The sequence below is a fragment of the Macaca mulatta genome, chromosome 2 (assembly GCF_049350105.2).
Source record: "Macaca mulatta isolate MMU2019108-1 chromosome 2, T2T-MMU8v2.0, whole genome shotgun sequence".
In the NCBI taxonomy this organism is placed as follows: Eukaryota; Metazoa; Chordata; class Mammalia; order Primates; family Cercopithecidae; genus Macaca; species Macaca mulatta.
This window is the reverse complement of record NC_133407.1, coordinates 151,732,025-151,758,626: the sequence shown is the minus strand read 5'-3', so window position 1 is coordinate 151,758,626 and position 26,602 is coordinate 151,732,025. Positions and strand designations below refer to the sequence as shown.

Here is a 26,602-nt window from a genome sequence, read left to right as displayed (position 1 = left end):
TTTTTAGCCTGGAGCCCAAGGACGTTCTTTCTCATCTTATACTTCAGAAGGGGTGATCAGGGCTCAGAGAAGGCAGGGACCTGCCCAGGGTCACATCAGCCAGGAAATGGCAGAGGCAAGGCAGATCCCTGGACTCCTGGAACCAGCCTGGTGCTCTGTGCCTAGCGCATGTTCTTTTTGTAGGGATATCTTCATCCCCACCCCAACACACATCCTCTCTCGAGTGGGTCACCCCAGTTTGTCCGGTGGGTCCTGCAGCAGGAGAGCCCTGGGGGCTGGAGGACTGTGAAGGAGGAGTAGCTCACCACGGAAGCCAGTCCAAGAGTCTTTCCTTGTTATTAAAGTTTTTGAATTTTTTAATTTATTTTTTAAATGGATATTCACATAGTTTGAAAGCCGGAAAGTAATATGATCCAGCAGTTGTGCTCCTTGATATTTACCTAAATGAACTGAAAACTTAGGCCCATGGAAAAACCTGTACACAGATGCTTATAGCAGCTCTATTCAAAACTGTCAAAACGTGGCAACCACCAGACGTCCTTGAGCAGGTGAAGGGATAAATAAACTGCATGCCTCCAGACAGTGGAATAGTGCTCAGCACAAAAGAGAAGTGAGCTATCGACCATGAAGAGATGTGGAGGAACCTGAAGTGTGTAGCACTGAGTGAAAGAGGCCAGTCTGAACAGGCTGCGTGCTATGTGAGTCCAACTCTATGACATTCTGGAAAAGGCAAAACTATGAAGACAGGAAAAGGATGAGTGGCTGCCAGGAGCTGGGGGGGTGGGGGGATGGGTATGCGGAAATCAGGATTTTTAGAGTGGTGACACTGTTTTGGGTGGTGCTATAGTGGTAGATAAGGGTCGTTCTACGTTTGCCCAAACCCGCAGAATCACAACACCCGGAGTGGACCCTAATCTAAAACGTGGACCCCGGGTAACGCTGATGCATCAGTGTGGGCTCATCATTGTGCCAATGGAGCACTCTGGTGAGGATGGCGACAGCAGGGGTGGCTATGAGTGTTGGGGGGTAAATCTGCCTTCTGCTCAGTTTTGCTGAGAACCTAAAACTGCTCTAAAACTAATGTCTATTTAGGGGAAAAAAAATACTGGAAGGTGCCTGGCAGAGTTTCCCTCCCACCCTACCCCGTGTGCTCAGGGCATAGCCTCTGCCCTTGAAGGTCCTCCATTTTGGCTTCTCCTGGCCGTGCCCCCTAGTTGTGCTCCGCTCATGCAAGTGCACATATACAGGAACGGTTTTACCCCCTGTTACTTTGCACCTTGCTTTTCTCACTTACTAAATCTAAGAGAAATGACCCACGTGCTTTACTGTGGCCTTCTTCACTGTTCCTGACAGATGCGTAGTAAGTAGTCTGTTGTGCTGATGTGGAATGATTGGTGAGCACTGCCCTGTTAATGGGTACACGGGTTACTTCCAGCCTTTTGCCATTTGGAAACAGTGCTGCAATAACCTTGTATGTGTCTCATTTCCCATGGGATAAGTTCCCCAAATGCAGTCAGTGTACCAGAGGATGCTAGAACTTGTCATTTGGGCAGGCATTGCCAGGTTGCCTACCCCAGGTTGGAGCATCTCCTGTCCTGCCCACCATCTGTGGGAGGTCCGTCTTCCCCAAGCCCTGCAGCCCTTTGGACTGCAGCCTGGCAGAGGGATGAGGCTGGAGCTCACTGCAAAACAAGTTTGCATTTCCCGCATGTACAAGGCTGTTTCTCTGCTCACAGCAGTTTTCAGAGTGGGGAGGAAGAGAGAAGTGTGTGCTTGTGGTTAGGGCAGCCCTGGGTCAGAGCCCAGCCTCCAGTCTCTGCCCGGATGATGTGGGCCAGCAACAGCAGCCACTGCAGCACTCTCACTGCTCAGATGCAGAGCTGGGCACGCCCCAGGCGCCCCTCGTTTCCTCATGACAAGCCTGTGTTGTGGGCAACCTGTTTTAGAGGAGGACACCAAGCATGGGTGACGCACTCGCCTATAGTCACATAGCTAGTAAGTGTGAAAGTAGGATGTGGCCCCAGGTCCATCGGAGCCCAAACTCACAAACCCCAACCTCCCCACACCTCAGCCTCAGTCTTCCCATCTGTGGAATGGAGATGATTATACCCACTTTGAAGGGCTGTGGTTAGCATGGAGCAGGGTAGCATTTATAAAGCCCTCTAAACATGGCTTAGAGGTGGCTCAGCCCCTGACACCCATCGCCTACTAGTCCGGGTCAGATGTACTGGGCCCATTCCGGTAGGAGGACTGAGGAAATTTGTGTTGACTGAAAATGTCCTGTTGCTGTGGGCCCGCCTGGGAGTTCTTTGGTTCTGTTGGGTCTGGTGGAAGGTTCGCTCCTCTGATTTGCTTTAGAAACTGGTAAATCGAGTGAGCCTGGGGCCCACCCTGATACCCAGCTGCATCCCCTGCCCAGGTGTGGACGATGGTGAGGACATTCCCCGGGAGATGCTGATCGGGATCTATGAACGGATCCGTAAGCGAGAGCTGAAGACCAATGAGGACCATGTATCCCAGGTGCAGAAGGTGGAGAAGCTCATTGTGGGGAAGAAGCCGGTATGTCATGGGCCCTGGTACATGGTGGGCCCCAGCACCACCGGGACGGGGCTGCCTGCCAGGCCTTCTCACTCCCACCCACCCCACTCCATGTGGTCCCTTCCAGCAGGGCTGGTGAATTCTGCCAGCCAGGGCTTGGGGTTTTTTCAAGTGGCTCCTGTCATATTTGGGAATAACAGCTATTAGCTCTGCATTACAGTCTGAAGAGAGCTGAGGCGCTTAATAATCCAGCAGGCCAGGGTTGTACAGTGGCTGAGTTCTGGACCCCTGAGACTGGCGGGCTTTCCTGGGTGGTCCAGGAGTCCCCTGGGACCCCTCAGTGATCTCTGCCAGAGCAGGTCCCCCACACACTGGCTGGGTGGAGCCCAAGGGGAGGTGTAGGGAGGGGCACTTGCAGCATTGGCCTGGGCGTGGCTTTGAAACATGAACACCGTTTTGTTGGTTTCACATTCTCCCACAGATCGGATCCCTGCATCCCGGGCTCGGCTGTGTGAGTATTTCTCTGCTTTTACCTTTGTGGGTAGCCCACTGCCCTAGGGAAGTCCAGCATCAGCCAGTCTCCGGCTCCCCAGGCTCCCAGAGCCCAACTGCTGGCTGCTTGAGTTTGTTGCTGGGGCACTGAGGAATCAGGTGTTCATAATTACCCCAGCCTCAGATCTCTGCAGGCCCTGAGGCTGTGCTGTCAGGGGAGACTCCTGCTGGCTCTTGTCGGTGCCCTGTTGAGGCCAGCCCCCAGACCCTGCATCTGAAACAGACCCCGGTGTGTCCTCTGAGGCCCTGCCCTGTCCGCTACCTGACCCTGCTCTGTGCTCTATCCCCCACATCCCATGCCCCAGGCACTCCTAGTGCCCGCCTCCTCACCCCCAGGACCCATCCTCTCCCATAGCTTTGTGGTGTGCCCACACGCCCCAGGGCACATGCACATAGGGTGACCAGGCCACTTGCCATGACCCTCCTTGTGGACTGGCCTTGTCCCTCAGTCCTGAAAGCAGCTCTGCCTGCCCTCACCCTCCCCAGCTTCCCCTGCAAGAGACCAGGCCCCTTCCACCTCCAGCCTGTGCTCCCCAACCCTGCTATCCTCTCCTTCACACCTTTGCAATCTGAGCACCCCAGGCTGGGCCACATTTTCCCCCCTCATCTTAACCCCCTGATGTGCCAAACTCAGGCAGCCCTGGCCTAGAGCACACCTGGCAGAGTCAAGCCCCTGGCCTCAGGGCAGTGATCCCGGGGATCCCACCCCTTTGACCGTCTCCCCCATCCTGCATGAACCTGGGCACTCCCAGAGCCAAGCCCTGATGGCTCATCCCTCGCCCTGAGGCATCCGGCCTCAAGGGCAGCTGGAGCTATGACCATGTTGAGGGCTCGCGTGAGCTGTCAGGGACATGTTCAGGGCAGATGTGGGGAGTGGAGGACAGCGCCAGGGCAGGTGCCACAGAGTGTTGGCTGCTGGCTCAGGATTTTCAGGCATCAGGACAATAGGTATCTTTTATAGGGAGGCTTGGTAGAGTGGGAAAAGTCCTGGGACCTGGAATTGGATCCTGGCTCTGCCACTTCCTGGTTTTGTCATTACTTACCTTCTGTGCCTCAGTTTCCTCATCTAGAGTAGATTCTCTCTGTAAAGACTTTTTCAGGGCTTAGTGGCCTCATGTGTATGACCAGCATATTGCAGGGACTCAAAATGTGACTCACTATCTGGGCAGAGGCTCCCAGGTGAACTTGATAGTTTAAGAAGCCTGGTACCTGCCCAAAAGAATGGAAGGGGGGTCTCAGCAGAAGCAGGGGTGCGTCCCTAGTGCTTCAGGAGAGCAGACATAAGGGATTTTAAGTAGTGGCTCCTGAGAACAGAGTACGGGAAACTGCCATGAGCCAAAAGACACATCTGCTCTTCACTGTGTGTGAGGGAAGGCATTTTTGAACTCAAGGCCCACGTGCCAGGTTTCTAGCTTGAAGGGCTAGACTTGTCCACTGTGGCTCCCAGGGCTCCTGGAGGAGAGCTGGGCGGCCGTGGCAGGACAGCCTCTCCCCACACAGGTGCTCTCTCTGCCCCACCGTCGGTTGGTCTGCTACTGCCGGCTCTTTGAGGTTCCAGACCCAAACAAGCCCCAGAAACTCGGACTACACCAGCGAGAAATCTTCCTGTTCAACGACCTCCTGGTGGTATGTGGCTCACCCACAAGGTGTCATAGCAGGGACCTCAAGCCTGAGCCCAGGGTCCGCGTCTGGCTCTCTGCATGGGGGAGATGTGCATGCATGTGGGGGTGCAGAAGGGAGGGTCTGCCTGGTGTCTGTCACACTGATGCACGTGGAGACAGACTTCATTGGCTCATGTACAGGTCCAGAGGGGGATCTTTGGCTTTAGTGCCAGCTCTTTCCAGAGCCTCAGCCAATGTCAGCAGCACTCCTGTGTGCTGTCTGCACCTGTACCTTGTGTGACGCTTCCTCGGGCAGGCCCCTTCCTCAGGCAGGCTCTGTCCAGGAAGGGAATGTGGCCCCAGCAGCTTCAGACCTGATCCTGTCTGCTGAGCAACTGTAGAATTCTCTTCTTAGACTGAGCAGAGGTTGCAGAGTTAGTGCTTGTTGCTGCACATCCCTCCCTAAGCCACTCCAGGCCAGGCAGGTGCAGCGCTTTCTGATTGGCTAGACCTGGGTCCCAAGCCCCACCTCCTGGAACCCTGAGCTGGTCCCCTCAAGACCTATGGACTGAAGGAAATAAGGGCTGGAGGTTTCCCCAAAAGGAAACTGGGGCGCTCTTGCCAGAAAAAAAGGTGATATGGATGCTGGCCAGATGGGGGCAGAACTGCGGAGAGAAGGGAGAGTTTGTCCTTTGGATTTCTATACCATGCCACGGGCTTTCTTGCCAAAGATGCCCATGTTCTTGATTGGGTATGAAGACTGGCTACCCTTCTCTGACCACTGATGTTGATATCAGACCTGTAGGTTCAAATCCTTTATGAAGAACTTCTGACCTTGAGCGAATCCCTTCACATCTCTGAGCCTCAGTTTCCTCCTCTGTAAGATGAATCTCTCAGAAGGTGGCGGGGGTCCAGTGAGGTCCTGTACCTAAGACCCTTACATGGTGCTTGGCATGCCCTAGAGACCGGGGAGGTGTGAGCTCCCCTCTCCCCTCCCAGCCCAGCCTTTGGCTGCCACACTGGAAAGTTCCTTTCCTTACTGCAGACCAGGATAGCAGCCAAGGACCGTGGCGGGCCAGCAGGGGTTCAGGGATCACATCGCTAGCCCAGGGGCCAGTCTCCCTGCGGGCCGTCACCAGGCATAGCTTCACACTCTAGCTGTTCCCGAGAGAGGAAGCCATGGCTTCTTCTCAAGGTCAGCACTGCTGAGCGCCACCTGTCCATTCTTGCCCCTCAAGGTAGCAAGCCTCAGGTGTGTACACCTCACCTGGCTGTGAGAAGGCACTTGAGGGGGCTCCGTGCTGTGAAGTGCCTACCGCCTCTGTGCCAGGTTGTGGGACTTTGTTGCCAGTCAAGATGGCATCGGGGTTGCAGGGACAGGAACCGTCGTCCGAGTCTTGGAGTAGAAGGCCGTGCCCTCCCCCAACGTGGGCTTGTCCCTGTCCTCCTGACTTTGAACTCCAGGAGGGTCCTCTGGCCAGAGGTTGCACATAGTCACTGCCCGCCAAGGCACTGCAGCTCAGCTCTGTCTCTGGCTGCCTCCAGGTCACCAAGATCTTCCAGAAGAAGAAGAACTCGGTGACATACAGCTTCCGACAGTCCTTCTCCTTGTACGGCATGCAGGTCCTGCTCTTCGAGAACCAGTGTAAGTCTGCCCCAGGGCCTGCCTAGAAGAGCGCACGTCCCAGCTTATGCTCTTTCTCCTGGCTGCTTCGAGGACAGAACCCTGTGGGGGCTTCTACACTCACCCCTGTTTTATCCCCAGAGAGCAGATTGCAGCTAGGAGCTCTGGTGAGCAGTGGGCACAGACCCTCAACAGACCCATCAGTCAGTTGAGCCTGATGTAATTACTGGTACTTCACTTCTTGCAGTGATAAGATTTTTAAATTTATGGCAGAAATACATTTATTTAAATAAAATGTTGACAGAAAAACATTAAATCGTATAGGTGATATGCAAACATGGCCCAGGACACAGGCAACAGCAACCCCTGAGTGTCCATGGAAGTGAAGAGCTGAGCCCCTCAGCCTAGGTCAGATCCCAGCTCTGGCTCAACTGCTGTGTGGCCTGGCTCTGCAACCCCACTGGCCTCTGTTTCCTGGGTCATCAAGTAGTGCCTGCGACAGGGCCCCTATCATAGCTGCCAGAACACAGTGCTTTGCAAGGGTTAATTTTGATGTCCTGCTGGAAGGCACTGGGTAAGGCCTGGGGGCCTGGGAGTTTGAGGGGCTCACACCTGCAGCACCCCACTGGCTTCCATTTTACCTTGCTCCTTTCGCTCTCCACGGCTTCTCTTCCCCCTCCTTTGCCCCTTCCTTATTGGAGGCTGAGCCAGCCCTCCTGGGCTGGGGAGCAAGGGGCCACCTGGAGTGTCCTAGGGAAAGAAGCTGAGTGTCCCTACTTTAGCAGTAGGGGTCCCTTGTCCTCTCAGAACTAGGCGTCACTGTCTGTCTAATCAGCCTTCCATCTGCAGGTTAGAATAGTGTCAGGGACCCACAACTGGACCATCCAAAACCACAGGCCTTGCGCCTAGCTCTGGGGCTGTCTGTCCCCTTCCATCTTCAGTGGGACCAGGGACAGCCTGGCAGGAGCCCCTGTACTCCCTGTATGCCCTGCTCCCCATGTGCCCAACAAGGAGCACGGCGTGCCTGCCCTGGCTGCCTCCCCACCTCCTGCCATTCCTGTCCATCGCAGGCTGCAAGTCATGGCTTACCTTGGTCCCAGGGGAGACCAGTGCCATCCCCACATTGTCCTGACCAGCAGTAGCCCACTCTCTGAGATGGTGTCATTGACCCCTGCCCCCCAGGGCTGGGGTGGGAACTTAGTGAGATCCTGGCAGCAAAGCTCCCAGCAGGGGGCCAGGACCACTGTGGACCGTCAGGGCAGAGGCTGCACCTGGATCATGTCTGTGGTCCCAGGGCTTGGCCTTAGATCCTGGACGCTGGGTGCTGGCAAGTGCTAAGCCTGCAGCTTCTGTAGGAGATGCTGTCATGCCAGGGATCTCAAACTGGCAGCCTTGGAGGCAGGCCCAGCTCAGTTATGTTTTATATGGTTTGCATATTTTTTAAAAATTTGCTGAACCAGTCTCCACATCAAAATGTAGATATTGTAAAAATCAGAAGGTTTGGCGTCACTAGGCACATGTTCCCATGTGGCAGTAATGGGCTGCATGTACACACATGTGCACACATATGCACACAGGAGCACTCTTCAGCTGCCCGCAGGTCCACCTGGCCCACCTGGTCTGAGCCAAGGTGGGATTAGTGCTTGGTCCAAGAACCTTCAAGCATCCAGTGGCTGATGCTTTGTCAGTGACTCCCACTGCAGGAGCAGCACTGACAAGAGATCAAAGCCCCAGGGACCCTGAAAGCCAGGAGGTGGCACCAGGCAGGTCTGGGCACAGGGTTCCTTGGCTGTGGAGTGCCCATAGTGCACCCCATGGGAGTTGTGGGCCACAGGCCATTTGGGATAATATGGCCCTCACTGTTGTCCAGAACTGAAATGATTAGAGAAGACCCCCACCCTTCTCAGGACGCAACCTCTGTCCTCCTCCAGGATTCAGCACCTGGCAGAGTGCCCAAGGACCTGGAAGTCAAGGGCCTGGTCTCCACCACCTTAAGGTTGGGGAAGAATGGTGGCCCCAGCAGCCTCCCGTGAGCTCGGCCACTTTTGTCCCCAAGTCACATGTGGAGCAACACAGACCATCTTTCCCAAGTTGGGAGATGAGGTTGCTCTGTACCCCTGCAACCTGCCACTGCTGAGGCTGGACTCCGGGCACTTATCCCAGGCTCACGCACAACTCAGCCCTACCATTGTTTCCTGACCAGAGAGAAGGTTGCAGAGAACACACTGAGACCCGTGGGCCTCCTCCCCTCTCGTTCCCTTTTGCAGACTACCCCAATGGCATCCGGCTCACTTCATCTGTCCCCGGAGCAGACATCAAAGTGTTAATAAACTTCAACGCCCCCAACCCTCAAGACCGGAAGAAATTCACTGATGACCTGCGGGAGTCCATTGCGGAAGTCCAAGAGATGGAGAAGCACAGGATAGAGTGTGAGTACCAGGGCTTGTGGACAGAAGGCCGAAACTTGCTGGCCACTGGCACTTGCCTCCCCATGTCAGGGCAGTGACTTCTCCTGAGCCCAAAGAGATGAGATGTCCCTCAGTCTTTTCTGACCTTCCCTATGGCCACGTGATGGGGCAGTCTGTGTGCCCAGGCTGCAGGAGGCACAGAGGGGGTCCAATCCAGGACCCGCCCTACCTGTTGCCTGTCATATGTCCAGCAAAAGACTCTGGCTCTCAGCCGGGTGTGGTGGCTCAAGCCTGTAATCCCAGCACTTTGGGAGGCCGAGACGGGTGGATCACGAGGTCAGGAGATCGAGGCCATCCTGGCTAACACGGTGAAACCCCGTCTCTACTTAAAAAATACAAAAAATTAGCCGGGCGTGGTGGCGGGCGCCTGTGGTCCCAGCTACTCGGGAGGCTGAGGCAGGAGAATCGCGTGAACCCGGGAGGCGGAGCTTGCAGTGAGCCGAGATTGCGCCACTGCACTCCAACCTGGGCGACAGAGCGAGACTCCTTCTAAAACAAACAAACAAACAAAAAAAAAGACTCTGGCTCTCTGGTCACCCCGTGCACAAGAGCCTGCAGAGTTCCCAGCTGGCCTTTCTGCACCTCGTCGTCTTCTGCGTCAGGCTCAACCCACTGATGGGTCACACAGCCAAGGCCATCCTTGGCTGCAGGTCTACTCCCTGGAGGCACATGGGACTCCCTACTGCTGCCCCCTCTGTGGAAGGCCCTGGCTAATCCTTACTCATCTCCCAGACCTAGGCAAGTCTGTGCCTCCCTGTCCACCCCCAAGCCTGGAAGGTGACTGTCATTCCTGCAGGTCACAAGGCCCTCTGGCCTCCCTAGCCTTCCTCCTGGGATCTCCTTTCTGCTCTTTTGTCCAGGGTGGCCATCACACTCTCTTTCCCAGAAACAACCCTTCCCCATTCAAGGCAGATGGTGGCTCAGGACAGTGCTAGCTCCAAGCAGAAGGCCCCGTCTCGCACCCACTCTAGGCTGTGCTCCTCTCATCAGGCCACTCACCCTCTCTGTTCCAGCGGAGCTTGAGAAGCAGAAAGGCGTTGTGCGGCCCAGCATGTCCCAGTGCTCCAGCCTCAAAAAGGAGTCGGGCAATGGAACTCTGAGCCGGGCCTGCCTAGACGACAGCTACGCCAGCGGCGAGGGCCTCAAGCGCAGTGCCCTCAGCAGCTCCCTGCGGGACCTCTCGGAAGCTGGTAAGAGCTTGGCCTAGAACCACCTTCCTAGCCCAGCGCATGCAAGACCGAGGCAGGGCGTCTGCATTCGGGGCATGCATCACGCGGGGCGGGGCCTGCGGCGAGGCCAGTGTGGCATTTCCCCTGACCTCCACCAAAGCAGAGCAGCGTCTGACAGCACGGAAAGGGCATCCCAAAAAGATACAGGAAAACAGGACCAAATTGTGAAAAAGAAAGGCGTTGTATACGAATTAGCTGGGGAAGTCATCCCCATTTTCCCTTTCTTCTTCCAGGGGTTTTATTTACTCGTTTATTGATTTGGGAAGTCGCTCTAGCCCGGAGTGAGCCGGCGGCTGTGTCCCGTGCTCTTTGTGTGGCCGCGTCCCTGTGCTTCATGCTGATGAATGAACTTGCGCGGAACCCTCTAAGCTGTCTGGCGCCCCCTTGCCCACTGTCCCCGGTCTTGCTTTCCCTGCGGGGCCTCCTCTCCTGGGAAACCCGGGCCTCGTCCAGCCCAGAGGCCATTGAGCAGCGGCCAGGGCTGGCTCCGGGGTCCGGGAAAGCCCTGGTGGGAACTGTGATGTTGTGATTGTTTCTTTGTTTCTGTGTGTGTTTAATTTGCTGCCAGCTGTTTCACCCCCAAGCAAGCAGCACCCCTGAAACCGCCTGCATTCCTGGGGGTGGGGCACTGTGAGCAGCAAGGCTCGGGGGCTTTTGCCAGCAGCCTTGGCCTAGCCTCTCCCTCGTGGAGCAGGAGAGACAAGAGGCATGGGCCGGCCGATGGGTGCCTGCTCTTGCCGCTGCAGCCTGTGTTGCTGCTCAAGGAGTGTACAGGAGGGTGTCATACCCACCCTCAGCCCATCAGCCTGTCCACCAGTCAGTGAGCTTCTCCTGGAAGGGTCCCCGGGGGCTGCCTGGGGCTGCAATGGCCCAGCTTGTCTCGCGCAGGTCTGCCCTAGGAGCCTGGTGTGCCTCTTTTGGGAAGACCCCCTTCCTGGGGTTGCCTGCCCCACCTGCCCCGCCTCAGGACTCCCTCCTGCACCTGCCCATCAGCAGCCTTGCCTCCCTCAGCTAAGTCCCTCTCAGGCCCTTTGGAGTCTGCCCTTTTTTTTAAGTTGGATTTTTTCCTTTGTTTTCGTTTTGTCATTATTATTATTATTATTATTATTATTATTATTATTATTTGCCATAGTAAAAAAAATCAGAAATTCATTGCCAATTGCCAGCATGAGGGTTGAACCCAGGGCTTCTCAACCTCGGCTTGATTGACATTTTGGGCCAAGTGACTCCTTGCTGGGCGGCCATCCCGGGCTTGGCAAGATGTTTACCCTCATTCCTGGCCTCTACTACTGGTTGCCGGTAATATATTCCCTGTCATGACAGTCACGGATGTCTCCAGAAATTGCCAGGTGTCCCCTGGGGGGCAGAATCACCCCTGGTTGAGAACCACTGGTTTTCCCAGTGGCCTTGTGAAGCACAGCTAAATGTCACTGGACTGCTTTGGGCCTCTGCAGGCTGTGGGCCGGGACCTCTGTTTGAGTTTGTGCAGTGTGGCGGGCCCTGCCCTCTCCCTCCCCTGATGAAGCTGTCCAGCCCCTCTCAGGCAGCAGCGGTTCTGCCAGAACCGAGGCCCTTGAGCCACATCCACCCCAGGGCCCAGAGGTCAAGACCCCAGCCGTCCACCCTCTACAGAGCTTGGGGGTCGGACAGCCACGTGCCGGGCCCACGTTCATGTGAGGGGTGAGCCCAGGGCCAGCTGCTTTCATGTAGTGTGACGATTGCTGTTGTCATTTAGGAATTCTGAGCTCAGAAGGACAATAGGGACTGAGACCCCACCCTTTTGTACCATTGAAACAAAAGCAGGAACAGATCTCAGAGACCCCCCCGTACCCAGAAAAGTTTGGGGGTGAAGTGAGGTAGGGTTTGAGTCCAGGCAGCTGCCGAGACCCCAGGCTGGGGACAGGCCACCTGTGATCTCCCATCGGAACAGGCGGGTACTAGCAGCCTTCCTGTAGAGGGTCAGGGCTGGCAGCAGGAGAGGTCAGATGTCGTGCTCTGGACCAGGTCGGGGCTGCAAGCTCCCCAGCGGCAGCATGGCCCCACCTCACTCACCACAGCCCTCACAGCACTGAGCCCGAAACACCACGATGAGCTTGTGGAAGAGGCAGGCCCGCAGGACAGTGTCCCCTCCATGGTTGGCACGTCACTGCTCCCAAAGCAGGAAACCCTGAGAGAGCTGTCCCAGGTCTGCACTTGATATCCATCCAGGAGAGGACATACCACAGACATGAAGCCAGGGGACTGATGAAGTAGCCGTAGATGGTGCCCGAAGGAACCCATCCTCAGGAGCCTCCAGAAGCCTCTATCATGCCAAGGGTTAGAGGGAAGGGGGCTAGCACCGGCCACACCGCAGTGCATTGCCTGGTGTCTCAGCCCTGGTCTTCCTTGGGCCAAGACTCCCCACCCGGTCCTCATTCCAGCGGCACAAGAGCCCTGCTGACCCGAGACCAAGGACCCAGCAAGGACTGTGGGAACAGGGATCAACCGAGTGGTGGTGGACATTGACCAGCGGCCCCCAGTGGCCCTCCTGCCCCTCCCTGGCCAAGCTGCCCAGCTCTGAGTCCTTACAGAGAGGACCTGCCTGCAACAGTCTCCGTGTCCTGTTCCAGAGGAGCAGTGACAGCCAGCAGTGGTGGGTGGACAGAGCAGCACCGCTGCCATGTGTGAAGCGGGCCAGGGCCCAGAGAGGGTGGTGCTTCCTCTTGCCCTGGCCACATCCCTCCCCACCATGTCAGGCCCAGCAGAGAACATGGTGCAGCACGCAGATGCCAGAGTCAGACAGCCTGAGCTCATCCCCCACCTCCGCCTGCCCTCTCTAGCTCTCAGACCCTGTGGGCCTGTTTCCCCAGCTGCAGCGAGGGAGTCAGCGCATGGAAAGCCTTTCAGGCGTGCCTGGCTCAGGCAGCGCCGGCCAAGTGTGCGTAGCTATCATTTCTGTTGTGGTCATTGACACTGAGCAAGGCCACCAGCTCGGCTGCAGCATTGTTGAGGGTCACAGGACGAGTATCCGGTGGGCAGGAGAGTACTGCCATGTGACGTCCTGCCCTGACTCTGAGGAAGCTGCAAAAGTTGTGAAGAACCATCCTGGGAGCCCTTCAAGAAAAATGGTTCCAAGTCCCTCCAGACCCTGCCCAGGGCTGGCTTGGCCTGATCCGCACACGTGTGGCGTGAGCCACTATTCTGGCCTGCCTGACTTCATCAGCCTGTAAACCTGGGCAGGTGTGGGAGGCTGCGTATGCATGGGATGTCTGCAGGGATTGCTATGGGCAGTTATGGTTGTGGGTATACCTGTGAGCACAGGGCTCTGGGATTCAGCACAGAGGGAGCCCTGGGATCACCCTGCATCTCTTGCTGACCTGAGACATTGAGAAAGTGGATTGTAAGACATTCAGCATCACTCCAAAACAGCCAAGTAAAGAACTCCTAAGTGTTCGCCCAAGTTGAGCAGGGTAAGGAGGACCGTGTTTAACTCCAGGTGGGGACATTGTGTGGACCCCCAACCCCAGCCTTCAGGCCTGGCCCAGGTCGTGTCAGAAGCTATAGGCTAGCCAAAAGGAGTTGCCAGATACAGGCAGGGGAGGCCATCTCCCCTCTGCCCCTGGTTTTTAGTCAGCCAGAGGAGTCCCAGGCCTTAGAGGAGTGGGCTAGAGAGCTGATTTGAAAACCCTAGAGACAGTGGCGCTCTGTCCCTCCACATTTCCACGTGGCGCCACAGTGTCCTGAGTGTCTGATGGCTGTGGCCACCCAAGAGGAGGGTGGAGGAGGGAGGCCATGTCCTGGGAGGCTGGACTCTACTTTGCTCCATGTCCCTGGACCACTGTGTTGGGCAGGAAGGGAAGAAAGGTCAGCCCCTCTTCCCACACTGGCTGAAAAATGAGGAAATGTGAGCCTCCTCTTTCTTCTGGCTGAGAATTAGGGCCAGGGTCCTACTTGGCTGTCCTAGGTCCTCAGCAACTGGTGTCAAGCCCTCTTGCCCTGATGTGCTGTGTGGCCCTTTCCCCACAGTGGTCTCTGAGGGCCACATCACACAAGCCAGAGCCACTCAAGGCCTTCTGCTGACCCCAGCTCCCACCTGGGCCTCCGGTTTGGGGTCAGCAGGCAAGGCAGAGGGACTGGACTCCCCTGAGTCTGTGTGGCGATGCCCAGGCTGAAGCCATGCCAAAGCACAGCCCAGCACACTCAGAGGGCACGGGGAGGCTCGAAGCCCACAGCACTCCCACCACCTGTCACTGGCTGGTGGCCCTGGGCTAGCTGGGAGGTGCAGTAACTTTCCCAGAGGCTGGGGACGGGGCACAGTGGGGAGGCCCAGCAGTTGCTTCCTTCTCCTAGGGTCCTGGGCCCAACCGGGCCTGGGGTCCAGCTCTGAAGGCAGCGTGGCCAAGTTATCCAGCCTTAGAGGCGGCCGGGTGCGAAGGTCTGGGTGTGAACCCTGCTGCCTGTGAGAATTGGGCCTCAGCGTCCCCCTCTCTGACACGGACACAGTGTCGCGTATAGGGTTGACATGTCCAGCGCGGTGCTGAACACATGGCGATGCTGCCCAGATGGAAGCTTCAAGAATGTCAAGTGGGGAGGGCTGTTTCTCCCTCCCTTTTCCCATCCCCACTCCCAGAGCCCAGGCTGGCCCCTAAGGCCAGGCCCCTGTCATGCTCCAGGCTTGGTGTTCCTCAAAAATCCACGGAGAAATCCTCAGGAGGGACTGTGGAGGCTGGGTGGGGCCGGGCTGGGCCCTAGGCACCCGGAGCCAAGAGGAAGACCCGGCCTTGCTTTGATGGACCCCGCACACCGAGTGCCTACTGTGTGCCCTGCACTGGGGCGCGACGAAGATGCTGGCAGAGACCTCCTGGCTTAGGGAAGGCTTTGTGGCCCCTTGGGGAATGGTGCCAAGCAGAGGAATCCCAAGCTGGAAGGTGGTTTCCAGCAGCCCCCAACCCTGTCTCCTGCCCCTGGCCAGGGCACTGCACAAACCAAAACTGAGCTCCTGCGGGCAGCCGGGAGGAAGCGGGGATATGAAGTTGTTTCCTCTTCACCCTCAGTGCTCGTCCTGCCGAGGAGGTGGGGGCATATATGTGTGTGTGCGGATATACACATATATACGGCAGTCACTGAAGGTGGGCATGCAGGACCTGCCATGCTGTTTGCGGCTATGGAGAAGCTGCCCTCGCCCCTCCCCATTCACCCGAGTCAGGGGTGAACACACGAGTTGGAGGCATCGAGCCCACCTGTCCACATGCCTCAGCCCCAGGGCCCCTCTCAACAGACCGCTGGTCCAGGAGAAGGAGTATAAAATAGGGGCTGGTTTGAAAAAAAAAAAGAAAAAAAAATTTTTTTTTTTTTGCTTTTCAAAAACTTTATTTTGAAAATTCATTCCTGCACTGCTGCTGGCTTCCCCACTGAGCCCCTCCTCCGACCCCTCACACCTGGCTCCTGCGGGCAGGTGGGCCCGGCACCTGTGCCTACTCCCAGCAGGGGTGCAGGCTCCGTGGCAGCAGCGTGGCGCCAGGCAGGCAGCGCCCCCAGCCTCATGTCCGCGTCTAACTTCTGGTATTGCATGTTCTGGGCAGGGAAGCGAGGGCGTCGCAGCAGTGCGGGATCGCTAGAGAGCAATGTGGAAGTAAGTAGGAAGCGCCTCCGTCCAGCTGGCTGTCCTGTGTCGCCTTCCCCAGTCCTCGGTTCATATCTGTTGTCCTGGTTTTTTTGGTTTGTTTGTTTTTTGGTTTTTTTTTTTTTTTTTTTGGTTTTTGTTTTTTTGGTTTTTTGTTTTTGTTTTTGTTTTGGTTTTTTTGCTCTTCCTTCCCCTGCTGCACAGAGACGCAGACACCCGCTCCCTCCCTGCCTGCCTGGGACCCTGTGCATGTCAGCTTCTCCTGTGTGCCTAGAAATATCCATGCCTCTCACCGCTTGTTTTGGACTGAACAGTGGGGGTGGTTCTGAATTTTGTGTTTTGGTTTCTGCTTAACCCCATCACCTGTGGTCCCTGAGCATGGTTGACCATCCCCAGCTTCTGGCACCCCCGCCCGGGCCACCCGGCTCCCACTCATCCTCCACACTTGCTGTTGGATGTTTTTGCTGAACCCTTGACTTCCACGCCCACCCATCCCCATCGCTTTCTTCTTGGAGTTTGATTGCTGTGTGTCTGCGGCAGGACACCATGGAATTGCTTAGCTTGTGGGAGGAGGAGTGTCTTGAGAGAAAGAGAAATTCAGTGTGGATTTCATGATATTTCACTCATCCTCCGGCCATCTCTGTGTTACTGTTCACATCTCTACCTCAGCTTGCAGATCTTTTTCTGTTTCCTTCTTTTTCCTTGTTTGGTTTGCAGTAGGCAGCTGCAGTGAAATGCTTAGGCAGCCCATTCCCCCAGAGGACAAGGTTTCTGAGCCCTACCTGTCCCTGTCACCACCTCCCCTGAGACCTCAGGACCCACATGGGCGGAGCAGGAGAGCTGAGGGCCCTGTTTCAGCAGGAGCAGAGCTCCTCTTCCAGGCACACCAGCCCCTCTGCACTTGCCACACACAGCGCACAGACATCCCAACCCAGGGGTTCCGATCTGAAACCTCAGGCTGCTGCCAGGGCCAAAGTACTTGTCAGAATGAGACTGGAAGTCCTACTTCTGCTGCGGCAGTCAGAGAGGCGGACCCCTCCCCTGCCCTCACCCCCGACTTTGGTCAAGGCCAGTCACCCCCAACTGCCCTGCACTGTAGTGAGAGGAGGTGGGGCCCAGTCCAGCTTCACTCAGCCCCACCCTCTGGCCAGCAAGTTGAACTAAAGCTTAGCAGTCAGTGGGTGAATTTTTACATTTAAAAAAAAAAAAAAAACATTCTGACCTAAGTGCTTGAAGATCTTTTAATTTTGATTTCTATGAATTTCCTTTTTAGGGGTCCATCATTAGCAGTCCTCACATGCGCCGGAGAGCTACATCAACACGAGAGTGTCCATCTCGCCCACACCAGACTATGCCCAACTCATCTTCCCTCCTGGGCTCCTTATTCGGGAGCAAGAGAGGGAAGCCCCCTCCCCAGGCCCACCTGCCCTCAGCCCCAGCCCCGCCACCCTCTCACCCACCGGTGGTCCTGCCCCACCTGCAGCACTCCGTGGCTGGCCACCACCTGGGGCCCCCAGAGGGGCTGCCGCAGGCCCCTGTGCATGGGCATCACACCCAGTACTGCCACATGCAGCAGAACCCACCCCCCTACCACCACCACCACCACCACCACCCGCCCCAGCACATCCAGCACGCACACCAGTACCACCACGGCCCCCACGGGGGGCACCCAGCCTACGGGGCCCACGCCCACGGCCACCCGCCGCTGTCCGCGGCCCACATGGGGCACACAGCGCACCACCACGGGCAGCCCCCTGCCCCGCCGCCCCCCACCAGCAGCAAGGCCAAACCCAGCGGCATCAGCACAATTGTGTAGACAGCCTGGGCAGGTGTCCCAGGTTCCCTGAAACAGCTGCACACCACACAGGGCACGCCCGGGGGTCGCCAGCCGCACACCAAACCCGGGGCACTTCTGTTGCCATCTCTCCCCTCTTCCCCTCACGGCCCAACTGGAGCCCCAGGAGCCCATAGGGCTGGTGTTGTGTGGAAGAAAGGTCCAGATTTAATTTAGTGTTGGCACCCCGAGCTCCGCTCACCTCAGTCTGAGGGATGGGTGGGCCTCAGACACCATCAGCCTTGAAACGGTGCCGCCAGCCAAGTAGATGTTGAACTGCCTCCCCCACTCCAGCTCTCAGCTCCCTGTGCCCTAATTTACATGCCTGTGAAAACCCAACCTAGAAAACGAAGAAATGAGATACAAAAACAGAGACAAAACAGACCCCAAAACTTGCTGCATTATTGCTCTTTTATTGACAATGGGCAAAAAATTAAGTAGACCTGATATGGTTGATGAAAATACGTAAGTAAACTTTATATAATATAAATATATAAATATATAAATATATATATATATATACTGTATAGGTAGTACTTGTGTGTGAAAGGCAGGCGTTTCAGTCCACAACATTAGCAATACCCACCTTACAAGGAGCTCCACTTACCTAGTAGGAAGACAGTACCTTAGCTGGGTGTGTGAGACAGTAGACCAAACCCTAAATGCTAGGAACAAATTCAGATACTTCATATTTTCATACAAAGAAGTCCCTCTAGGACTGGCTAAAATCTTTACACAATCATTACTAACTGTGCCAAGTAACATAGCATCTAACTGTTTAAAAAGTCCAGTATTGCTTTGTATAAATCCTTATTTTATTAACAGAATACTATCATAAATAGTATTATAATGCTGTGTTATTTCAGGTAAGCAAATAGCTAAACTGCAGTACACTCTACAGTAGCAACTCAGGACAGCTGGTTACGAGCTGGTTGTCTTAGGACATTGGTTACACAGATTCTTAGACACTTTAATGGCTGCGATAACTGTGAATCTCCATGATCCATGTTTCTTTTACGCGCATATGATTTAATGCACACTCATTCAGAGTCCTCCGAGAGGGGGACCCATACACGGCAGAAGTGTTCATCTCCAACATGAAAGTGACCAGCTCTCATCCTCGTCTCCCCAACACCATAACTTCCTCATCCCGCCTCCAACCCACACCAGGCCGAAGCCCTCAGAGAGTGTTTTCACCAGGAACCACTCTCGAACCTGAAGGTTGACTTTAGCGTTTAGCAACCCAGGGCGGTGTGTGTGTTTCCTGTTTTGTTTTCTGAGTGGTAGCAGTGATCATCGTAATTCCATGTAGCCATGTGCTAGCAGAACCCCTGTGTCATCACCGTGGCCCGTGTGACCCCAGCCGACGAGTGCCCGGCGGAGCCCCCGCTGCCTTCCCATGGTCCAGTGAGCTGCCAGGGCATCACATGACTCTCAGCTGTGCTCTTGTCGCTTCTGTGTTGTGGTGACACCATGCGCTCCCCGGGCCAGACGCTGCACGTGGCGGGTCTGTGCCCGAGTCACCCACGGGCCATACTTTGTAGTTTCAGCCTTTCGAGCCACTGCAGCCGTCAGTGCTGTGCTCCTAAGCCATGGGACCCGAGGACTGCCCCCCGGCGCCTGTCCAGGCGGAGGCCCTTTCAGAAAGGGCGAAGCTCACGCCTGACTCTGCGGGCCGTGGGGCCGTGTGCTCGGTGGACAGCGTGGTGAGCCGTGGCCGGACGGCAGGAGGAGAGGGGAGCCCCCTCTGGCTGTGTGTCACCTTGGCTGGCTGGCCAGGGTTTTGCTGATTTCCCTCCTCACATCCCTCCCCTCGCTCATATCATTGAGATCACCGTACCAGCAAATCTGCAAACCAAGCACTTTGTTAATCTCCACAGAGAGCAAATACAGCAATCTAGAGTTTAGCCTTTTTAAAATTAAGTGTGACTTTAACCTGCCCACCTGTGTCCTCCCATCGGTGTGGCATTTCTTTCTTTGGTGTCTGCTCAGAAAGAAACAGCATGGGAGCATGTGATTGGGTCCAGGCCAGGCTGTGGGGGAAGCGCCCTGGTGTCCCCGACTCCTCAATTCTTGGGTCTTTTTTAAAAGCCAGGCTCCCTAAAGCACTCTTTGTCTCGCAGTTTTGAGGAGGTTGTTCTGACCTGGAAGCGTTAAACTGCTGCATGTCATCCGGTGTCAGCTGTGAGGCCGCACTCTGCGGATTGTACATTTGCAAAATGTATTGGTGTGACCGTAGACACATCGTTGAAGTAAAGCGATCACATATTGAGTATGTCAGCTTTTCTCGCCCTCTTCTGTGCCGAGGGGACAGTCTCACTGTAACCTTTAGGTTGTTCCAGAAAAGATTCAGGCCATTTGGCATAGAACTGCTCTTTCTGAAGGGCAGCACTAATGAATAGGAACAGACAGTAAACCCCAGGAGGGGCTTTCCAGAAACTCTCCCTCTCCATCGCCATCCTGCAAGCTCCACAGCCTCGGGCTGCCAGCCTCTGGCGCTGTCCTCGGTGTGTCCTGGAGCTGTGCTGGGCAGCAGGCCTGGGCCTTGCATAAGGAGCTGCTGGAGCCCACTGAGCCCCTCCTGGGGTTTCTAGCCACACTGTGTGCTCCTTCAGGCCAGTGAGGTTTCATCCTATTTTATTTGCAAGCTTATCAAAAGTTTGTGGAAGATACATTGTTGGATTACGAAGGCTGGAGTCATGCTGCCCACATCTTGTTTGGGAAGCGAAAGCTCCCAGTGAGCTGGTGTCCCCGTGTGTCTTTCATGGGACTGTCCCCTCTCGATCCCCACCTGTTACTGCCATAGCTTCGGGGTCCTGTCATCACATCCCACAGGAGGGGAGGCAGAAGGAGGCTGAGGGCCCCAGGATGTCTGCCTGGTCCCTTCTCACTGTGAGGACGCCCTCGGCACACCTTTCTCAAGTCACACAAACTATTGTAGTTACATACAGAATTGCTGACAGGAGCAGGAGATGCTGAGGGAAACAGCTGGCAATGTGACAAAAGTCTTTCCTGGGACAACAATCAAATCATGTATTTGTATTTTTTTAAGTTTACCAATGAATTGTACAACAATGTAAAAATAAAGTTCATCCTAATATGATGTGCACATCTTGCTTAAAAACGTCTTCAGCATCCAGTGCAGAGTGATGTTTCCCTCACACACTGCATGCAGCACGAGCCTCTTGTTTTTCTTAACAATGAGCTGAAAAGATAGCAGATGTTCACAGCTAATGCTGGGCGTTGACTCAGCTCCACGGGAAGCTCTGTGCCCGCAGGTAAGCACGCACAGTCTTACAGTTCTCCTTGTAAAATATCATCACCCTTCCTGCCTGAGAAACGAGTGCATTTGTATTTTATATAACAACAATAGTCAAGGCAGCATTGCAACACTGAGCAGGGTGAGGTGGGGGTGCTGAGCACAGGACAAGTGGGAGGAGGCCTGCCCTCCAGTCAGACGCATCCGCGTCGCCCTTCCGTGTGCAGTCACGTTGAGACTGCACACAGCATGCGTCTCCTCTTGGGAGATAACTTTTGCCTCTGAGTTGTTTTAAGCAATTAGAATCAGGTCCTGAATCCCCAGACTGTTCAGAGACTTCAAGGGACACCTCCCTCACAAGAAACCTGGCACCCCCACTGTGTACCTGTGGGAGGGAAGGAGTGCGTTTGTGTTCATCTGCATTCTGTTTGTCAGTGGTAACAGACTCTATCAATGTAAAACCATGGTTGTGATCATGTGGGGAAATCAAATAAATCCTTTGAAACTCTCGGATTCTCAGTTTTTCTGAAAAGTCCAGAAGTTGCCCTGTTGGCCAGACCCAGATCTCCAGCTGATGAGTTTCTCCATTCCTTGTCATGACTCTGGGCGCTCACTTTCCTTGAAGACATTGGACTGACTTGACTTTGAGGACACTCATACAAAACTTAAAGGGACACATCACAACCAATTGAAGGTTTCAAAGGTATTTATAATTTCTAGCAACTTTCTTTTTTTTATTTATTTTTTTATTTTTTTGAAACGGAGTCTCGCTGTCACCCAGGCTGGAGTGCAGTGGTGCCATCTCAGCTCACTGCAAGCTCCGCCTCCCGGGTTCATGCCATTCTCCTACCTCAGCCTCCCGAGTACCTGGGACTACAGGCACCCACCACAGCGCCTAGCTAACTTTTTCTATTTTTACTAGAGACGGGGTTTCACCATATTAACCAGGATGGTCTCGATCTCCTGACCTTGTGATCCACCCGCCTCGGCCTCCCAAAGTGCACACACCCTGGTGCCTTGCCCAATGCCTGTCTCTGCAACTGGGAGTCCATCCATTTTACAGACCATTCAGGGGCCCTGCAAGAGAAGCTGGGTACAAAAATTCCCTGAAATACCCAGTTCTGCCTCGGTTTAATTACAGGCATGAGCCACTGTGCCCGGCCGTATTTCTAGCAATTTTCAACAAATGATGGTCCCTTCATGGAGTAAGAGGGGATGAATTCTATTAAACGTTGAGGTACACTAGTTATGACTTAAGGAAAAACAAAATACCCAGTGGCCCAGTCCCCAGTGAAGATGGATGATGACATGAGGTCAGAACAGCCTGCTTTTCCATGTTGGCTAATGTCATGTGCAAAAGCCAAGATGGTAAAGTCATTCTCCTGGAAGGAAGAGGCCTGTGAGGATGTAATTGGCTTCTATGATTTCTCCTTTCCTGACCAAACGTAGTTCCTGGGAACACCACTTTAAAGTTTCAGTGCACGGGATAAAATGAACTGGCAGATCTAACTAGTGAAAAAGTTAATTTTGGTGACCAAAACGAGCTCTGGCCCTCCCACTGTACAGCACATTCTGATTGAAAGATGTTCTCACATGGGCCGCCTCTTCCAGTCTCATTCATAGCCGCTACTGGCTCATCCAGACTGAAACCAGGAAACCAGCCATTTCAGTGCACACACCCTGACGCCTTGCCCAGTGCCTGTCTCTGCAACTGGGAGTCCATCCATTTTACAGACCATTCAGGGGCCCTGCAAGAGAAGCTGGATACAAAAATTCCCTGAAATACCCAGTTCTGCCTCGGTTTGATTTTTGCGATGCAGATCTGTAGCCCAGGAGCTGCTGGAGGTAGATGAGCTAGGCCGGGGCTCCGAGGCAGTGATCTTCTGGGGATTGTGTTTGTCTCCCCCTGCCCTGAGATTGTGAGCTGCATGATCCGCCTCTGTGTGTCCAGTCAGCCCCAGTACTGGGCTTGTCAGCATGCATCTATCTGAAAATGAATGGATGGCAGGGGTTCAGGTCACACCACCACCAGCAGCTGGTCTTTGAGGGTACTGATCATTGACATTATTAAATGTATGGAAACGGTTTGCCCTGCCGCGCCACCCCTCCCCCGCCCCGCACAACTTTCCTTGACACTGAGAAGTCTGACTGGGAGACACCTGCCTCAGACCTTGAGATCATGGTTCTTCCTCCTCCCTGGCTGCACATGACTTCCGTGCCACCGAATCCCAGGAACATGTTTAGTCCCTGCTTCACCTGACCCCTTGGCAGCTGTGACTGTTCGTGTCTGCCTCCTTGAAACGCTGGTTCCTGGGCACCTCTGGGCCATGTGCCCTTTCTGCTCTCTGGAGACTCCTTCACAGTCTCCTGTGCAGGCCAGTCCTCCTCCATGGAGCTCGTGTGTGGCTTAGGTGAAGTCCAAGCCCTCTTCCTCCCTTTCCCCTCTGCTGAGGCACCCTCACACAAGCCCAAGGTTTCAGTCCACCTTCTCCATGCCCCTGGCTTCCACATGTCATCTGCAGCCCAGACCTCTACTCTGGGCACCCATGTGCCCTTGGTATTTCTGACAGCCCAGCCCTGCAAGCCCTCCATGACCATGCTCTTTCATTATATAGCCCCATGCAGCAGAAACCTGGTCCTGTCCTCTGTTCCCTGTCTTGGCGAATGACATCATAATTGACTTGTTTAAACTGGGACCTGGGTTTGCTGGTGTCCCATCCATCTTTCCCCAAACCCTCTTGATTTGTGCCTCCTGCTGCTTCTAGAATCCATCTGAGTCTCTTCACGTCTCACCCCACTGCAGGCCCTCATGTGTCTCTCCTGAACTAGAGCTCCCTGCCTTGGCACTGGCCTTCCTGGGGGGACCCCTGTCTATTCCCCATGTGGGTCTTGCTCTGTTGCCAAAGTTGGAGTGTGGTGGTGCAATCACGGCTTACTGCAGCCCTGATCTCCTGTGATCCTCCCACCTCAGCCTCCTGAGCAGCTGTGACTACAGGGGCGCACCACCGTACCTGACTAGTTTTTTTGTTTGTAGAGACAGGGTTTCGCTATGTTGCCCAGGCTGATCTCGAAATCCTGGACTCAAGCGGTCCTCCCGCCTTGGCCTCCCAAAGTGCTGAGATTACAGCTGTGAGCCACTACACCCAGCTGCCTAGCCATGGAGTCATTTTTTTTAATGACTGTTGCCCTTAGGAGGAAAGAAATCCCATCCTTCACATGGCCCCTGCCTGCCCCTCAACAGTCACATTCCCCTCACATTCCAGCCATACCAGCCTTGATTGTTTTGTGACTGTTCATGCATGTCCTTTGACAGTAAAGGTCAAAAAGTCAAGATAGTGTCTGTCTTTGTACACGCTGTAATCTCAACATGGAGCACAAAGTAGATTTCCTAAGTGAATGCCTTGGGAGCACAGCAGGAAATGTGCTACAATGCATGACGCCATGTGGCAGCAACATGAGATGAGGGCCCAGGAACATGGGTGGGGACCATGCTGGCAAGGCCCTGGGGCCCGCTGGCATGCCTCGTTAAATAAGTAAAAATTGGGGCAGTGGTTGGAGGCTTTTAGACATGGTGTTTTAACTTATATCAAGTGTCTTTTGACATGTATTTAATCTAGTGAGAATAGATTGATGAAAAACAGAAAAAAATGTCCCCACAGTCTCACTATCTCAAATCACGTATAATTGAGTATGTGACCAACTGTTCTTCCATCGTCCCTCCATGCATATTTCTCAGTCACCTCGTTCACATCTCTGAAGTGCTTCCCAAACAGTACTGTCAGTGTTGCTTGGTGCCCATGTGGAAAGTGTCATCCGTCACACACCTCTAGGGAACGATGCATTGCACGCAGTTCAACGCGTTTCTTTCTGCTGGACCTTTTAGAGCCTTTGGAAAAGATGGTGTGCATATATGAATCAATCTCTGAACGATAGCCTGTGCGTTCTACAGAATACAGTTTACTGACACTGTGTGTGTGTAAATGCTATTTTTTCCCCCTTAATCTATTGTGATGAGGCAGTGGAAGACTCAACCATTTACAGTATCTGCATAACATTCCACCTTACGGATGTCCCATAACATGTTGCCATGCAGATAGTGTTGTGTTGGTGAACAAGGAACAAACGGAAAGAAATAATCGAGTTTCTGATAGAGTTGGTGATTCTGGTGAGGACTGGAGCCCAGAGAGGGGAACACCATGGTTCCACCACAGTGCTGAGTTCCTGGGATGACCATGGACCCCGTTTTGGTGCTGCTGGAGGCCAGGTGTCCCCTGAGATGCCTCTTAGCTCAGTGCATTCAGTTCAGTGCCCACTTTTCAAGAGACCCCATCTCACCGCTCAACCCAGAGCAGGCCTGTGATAAAGACCTGGGGGTGGCCGGGCGCGGTGGCTCAAGCCTGTAATCCTAGCACTTTGGGAGGCCGAGACGGGCGGATCACGAGGTCAGGAGATCGAGACCTCCTGGCTAACACGGTGAAACCCCGTCTCTACTAAAAAATACAAAAAAACTAGCCGGGCGAAGTGGCGGGCGCCTGTGGTCCCAGCTACTCGGGAGGCTGAGGCAGGAGAATGGCGCAAACCCGGGAGGCGGAGCTTGCAGTGAGCTGAGATCCGGCCACTGTACTCCAGCCTGGGCGACAGAGCCAGACTCAGTCTCAAAAAAAAAAAAAAAAAAAAAAAAAAGACTTGGGGGCTGCTGCTTGCAGCCATGGGGTGAAGGTCGCCCACCCTCATTTCTAACGTGGAGCTTCAGGACTTTCAAGGCCCTCAGGGAAAGCTTTTCTTCCTATTGTTCCTAACCACACCCCATCCCCACCTCCACGTTAAAGTGTTCCAATTAAATCTGAAAGATAGGACCTGAAGCACTTTGTCATTTTCCATGTAGTTAATAGGGAAGAACACATTCTAAAATAAAAATACCAGAGGACAATACCTGAATTGGAACCTCTTCTCACATCTTCTGAGAACTTTTCAAAGAAGAACAAGGAGGGGCCAGATGCTGTAACTCACCCCTGTAATCCCAGCCTGGGCAACATAGTGAGACCCCCATCTCTACAACATCAAAACATGAACCGGGCATGGTGGTGCCTGCCTGTGTTCCCAGCTACCCTGGAGGCTGAGGTAGGAGCACTGCTTTAGCTGGTGAGGCCAAGGCTACGTGAGCCATGATCACCCCACTGCTCTCCAGCCTGGGCCACAGAGCAAGACCATGTCTCCAAAACAAAGAAACAGAATCACCTACAGCTGTCAGACCTACACTGTGTTTGGGAAAGAGTGAAAACCCACAAAATTCACTTAAAGGTCAGTGGGAAAATAAACATCTTAGAGCAGCAGAGTTGACGTAGAATCACTTGCCATTGCCAGGGTGGGGTGCAGGGGCAGGGGGGATGCACAGCGGGAGGGGATGAGGGGGTCCTCATGGAAGTTCTGGGTGGGGTGTAAGGGTGGAGTGTGCACAGCTGGATGGGGTGGGGAGTCCCCATGGAGGTCCTGGGTGGGGTGCAGGGGCAGGGGGATGGAGGAGGTGAGGGTCCCCTTGGAGGTCCTGGGTGGGGTGCAGGAGTGGGGGGGTACACAACTGGAGGAGGTTGGGGGTCCCTGTGGAAGTCCTGGGTGGGGTGCAGGGGTGAGGGGTGCACAGCGGAAAGGAATGGAGGGGTCCCCATGGAGGTCCTGGGTGGGTGCCGGGGCAGCCAGAGGGGGTGCATAGCAGGAGGAAATGGGTGGTCCCTGTGGAGGTGCAATGCACCGAGCAGGAGGAGGGAGCCACCCTGAGGGGAGAAAGGTGACCTGCTAAGCAAGAGCTACAGGAAGCACCTGGACAGGCCATCGGGCCAGAAGCACCTCGAAAGGGTGTCTGGGAGCTTTGGTGATGAAGGGCAAGAAGGAAGCAGC

General features: G+C 54.7%; 1 protein-coding gene across 50 annotated transcripts in view; it reads left to right on the top strand.

Annotated features, from left to right (window-relative positions):
- Positions 1 to 21,217, top strand: part of IQSEC1 (IQ motif and Sec7 domain ArfGEF 1) — a 392,952-nt gene extending 371,735 nt beyond the window's left edge. For 15 of the 50 annotated variants that reach the window (XM_015130119.3, XM_077989943.1, XM_077989955.1 and 12 more), the window contains 8 exons: positions 2,420 to 2,559; positions 3,020 to 3,049; positions 4,591 to 4,716; positions 6,237 to 6,336; positions 8,583 to 8,744; positions 9,797 to 9,973; positions 15,574 to 15,623; positions 16,888 to 17,796. In XM_015130119.3, the coding sequence (XP_014985605.2) occupies positions 2,420 to 2,559; positions 3,020 to 3,049; positions 4,591 to 4,716; positions 6,237 to 6,336; positions 8,583 to 8,744; positions 9,797 to 9,973; positions 15,574 to 15,623; positions 16,888 to 17,430 (1,328 nt within the window). In that variant the 3' untranslated portion in view covers positions 17,431 to 17,796. 50 annotated transcript variants of the gene reach the window in all.
- The last annotated feature ends 5,385 nt before the right edge of the window (positions 21,218 to 26,602 follow it).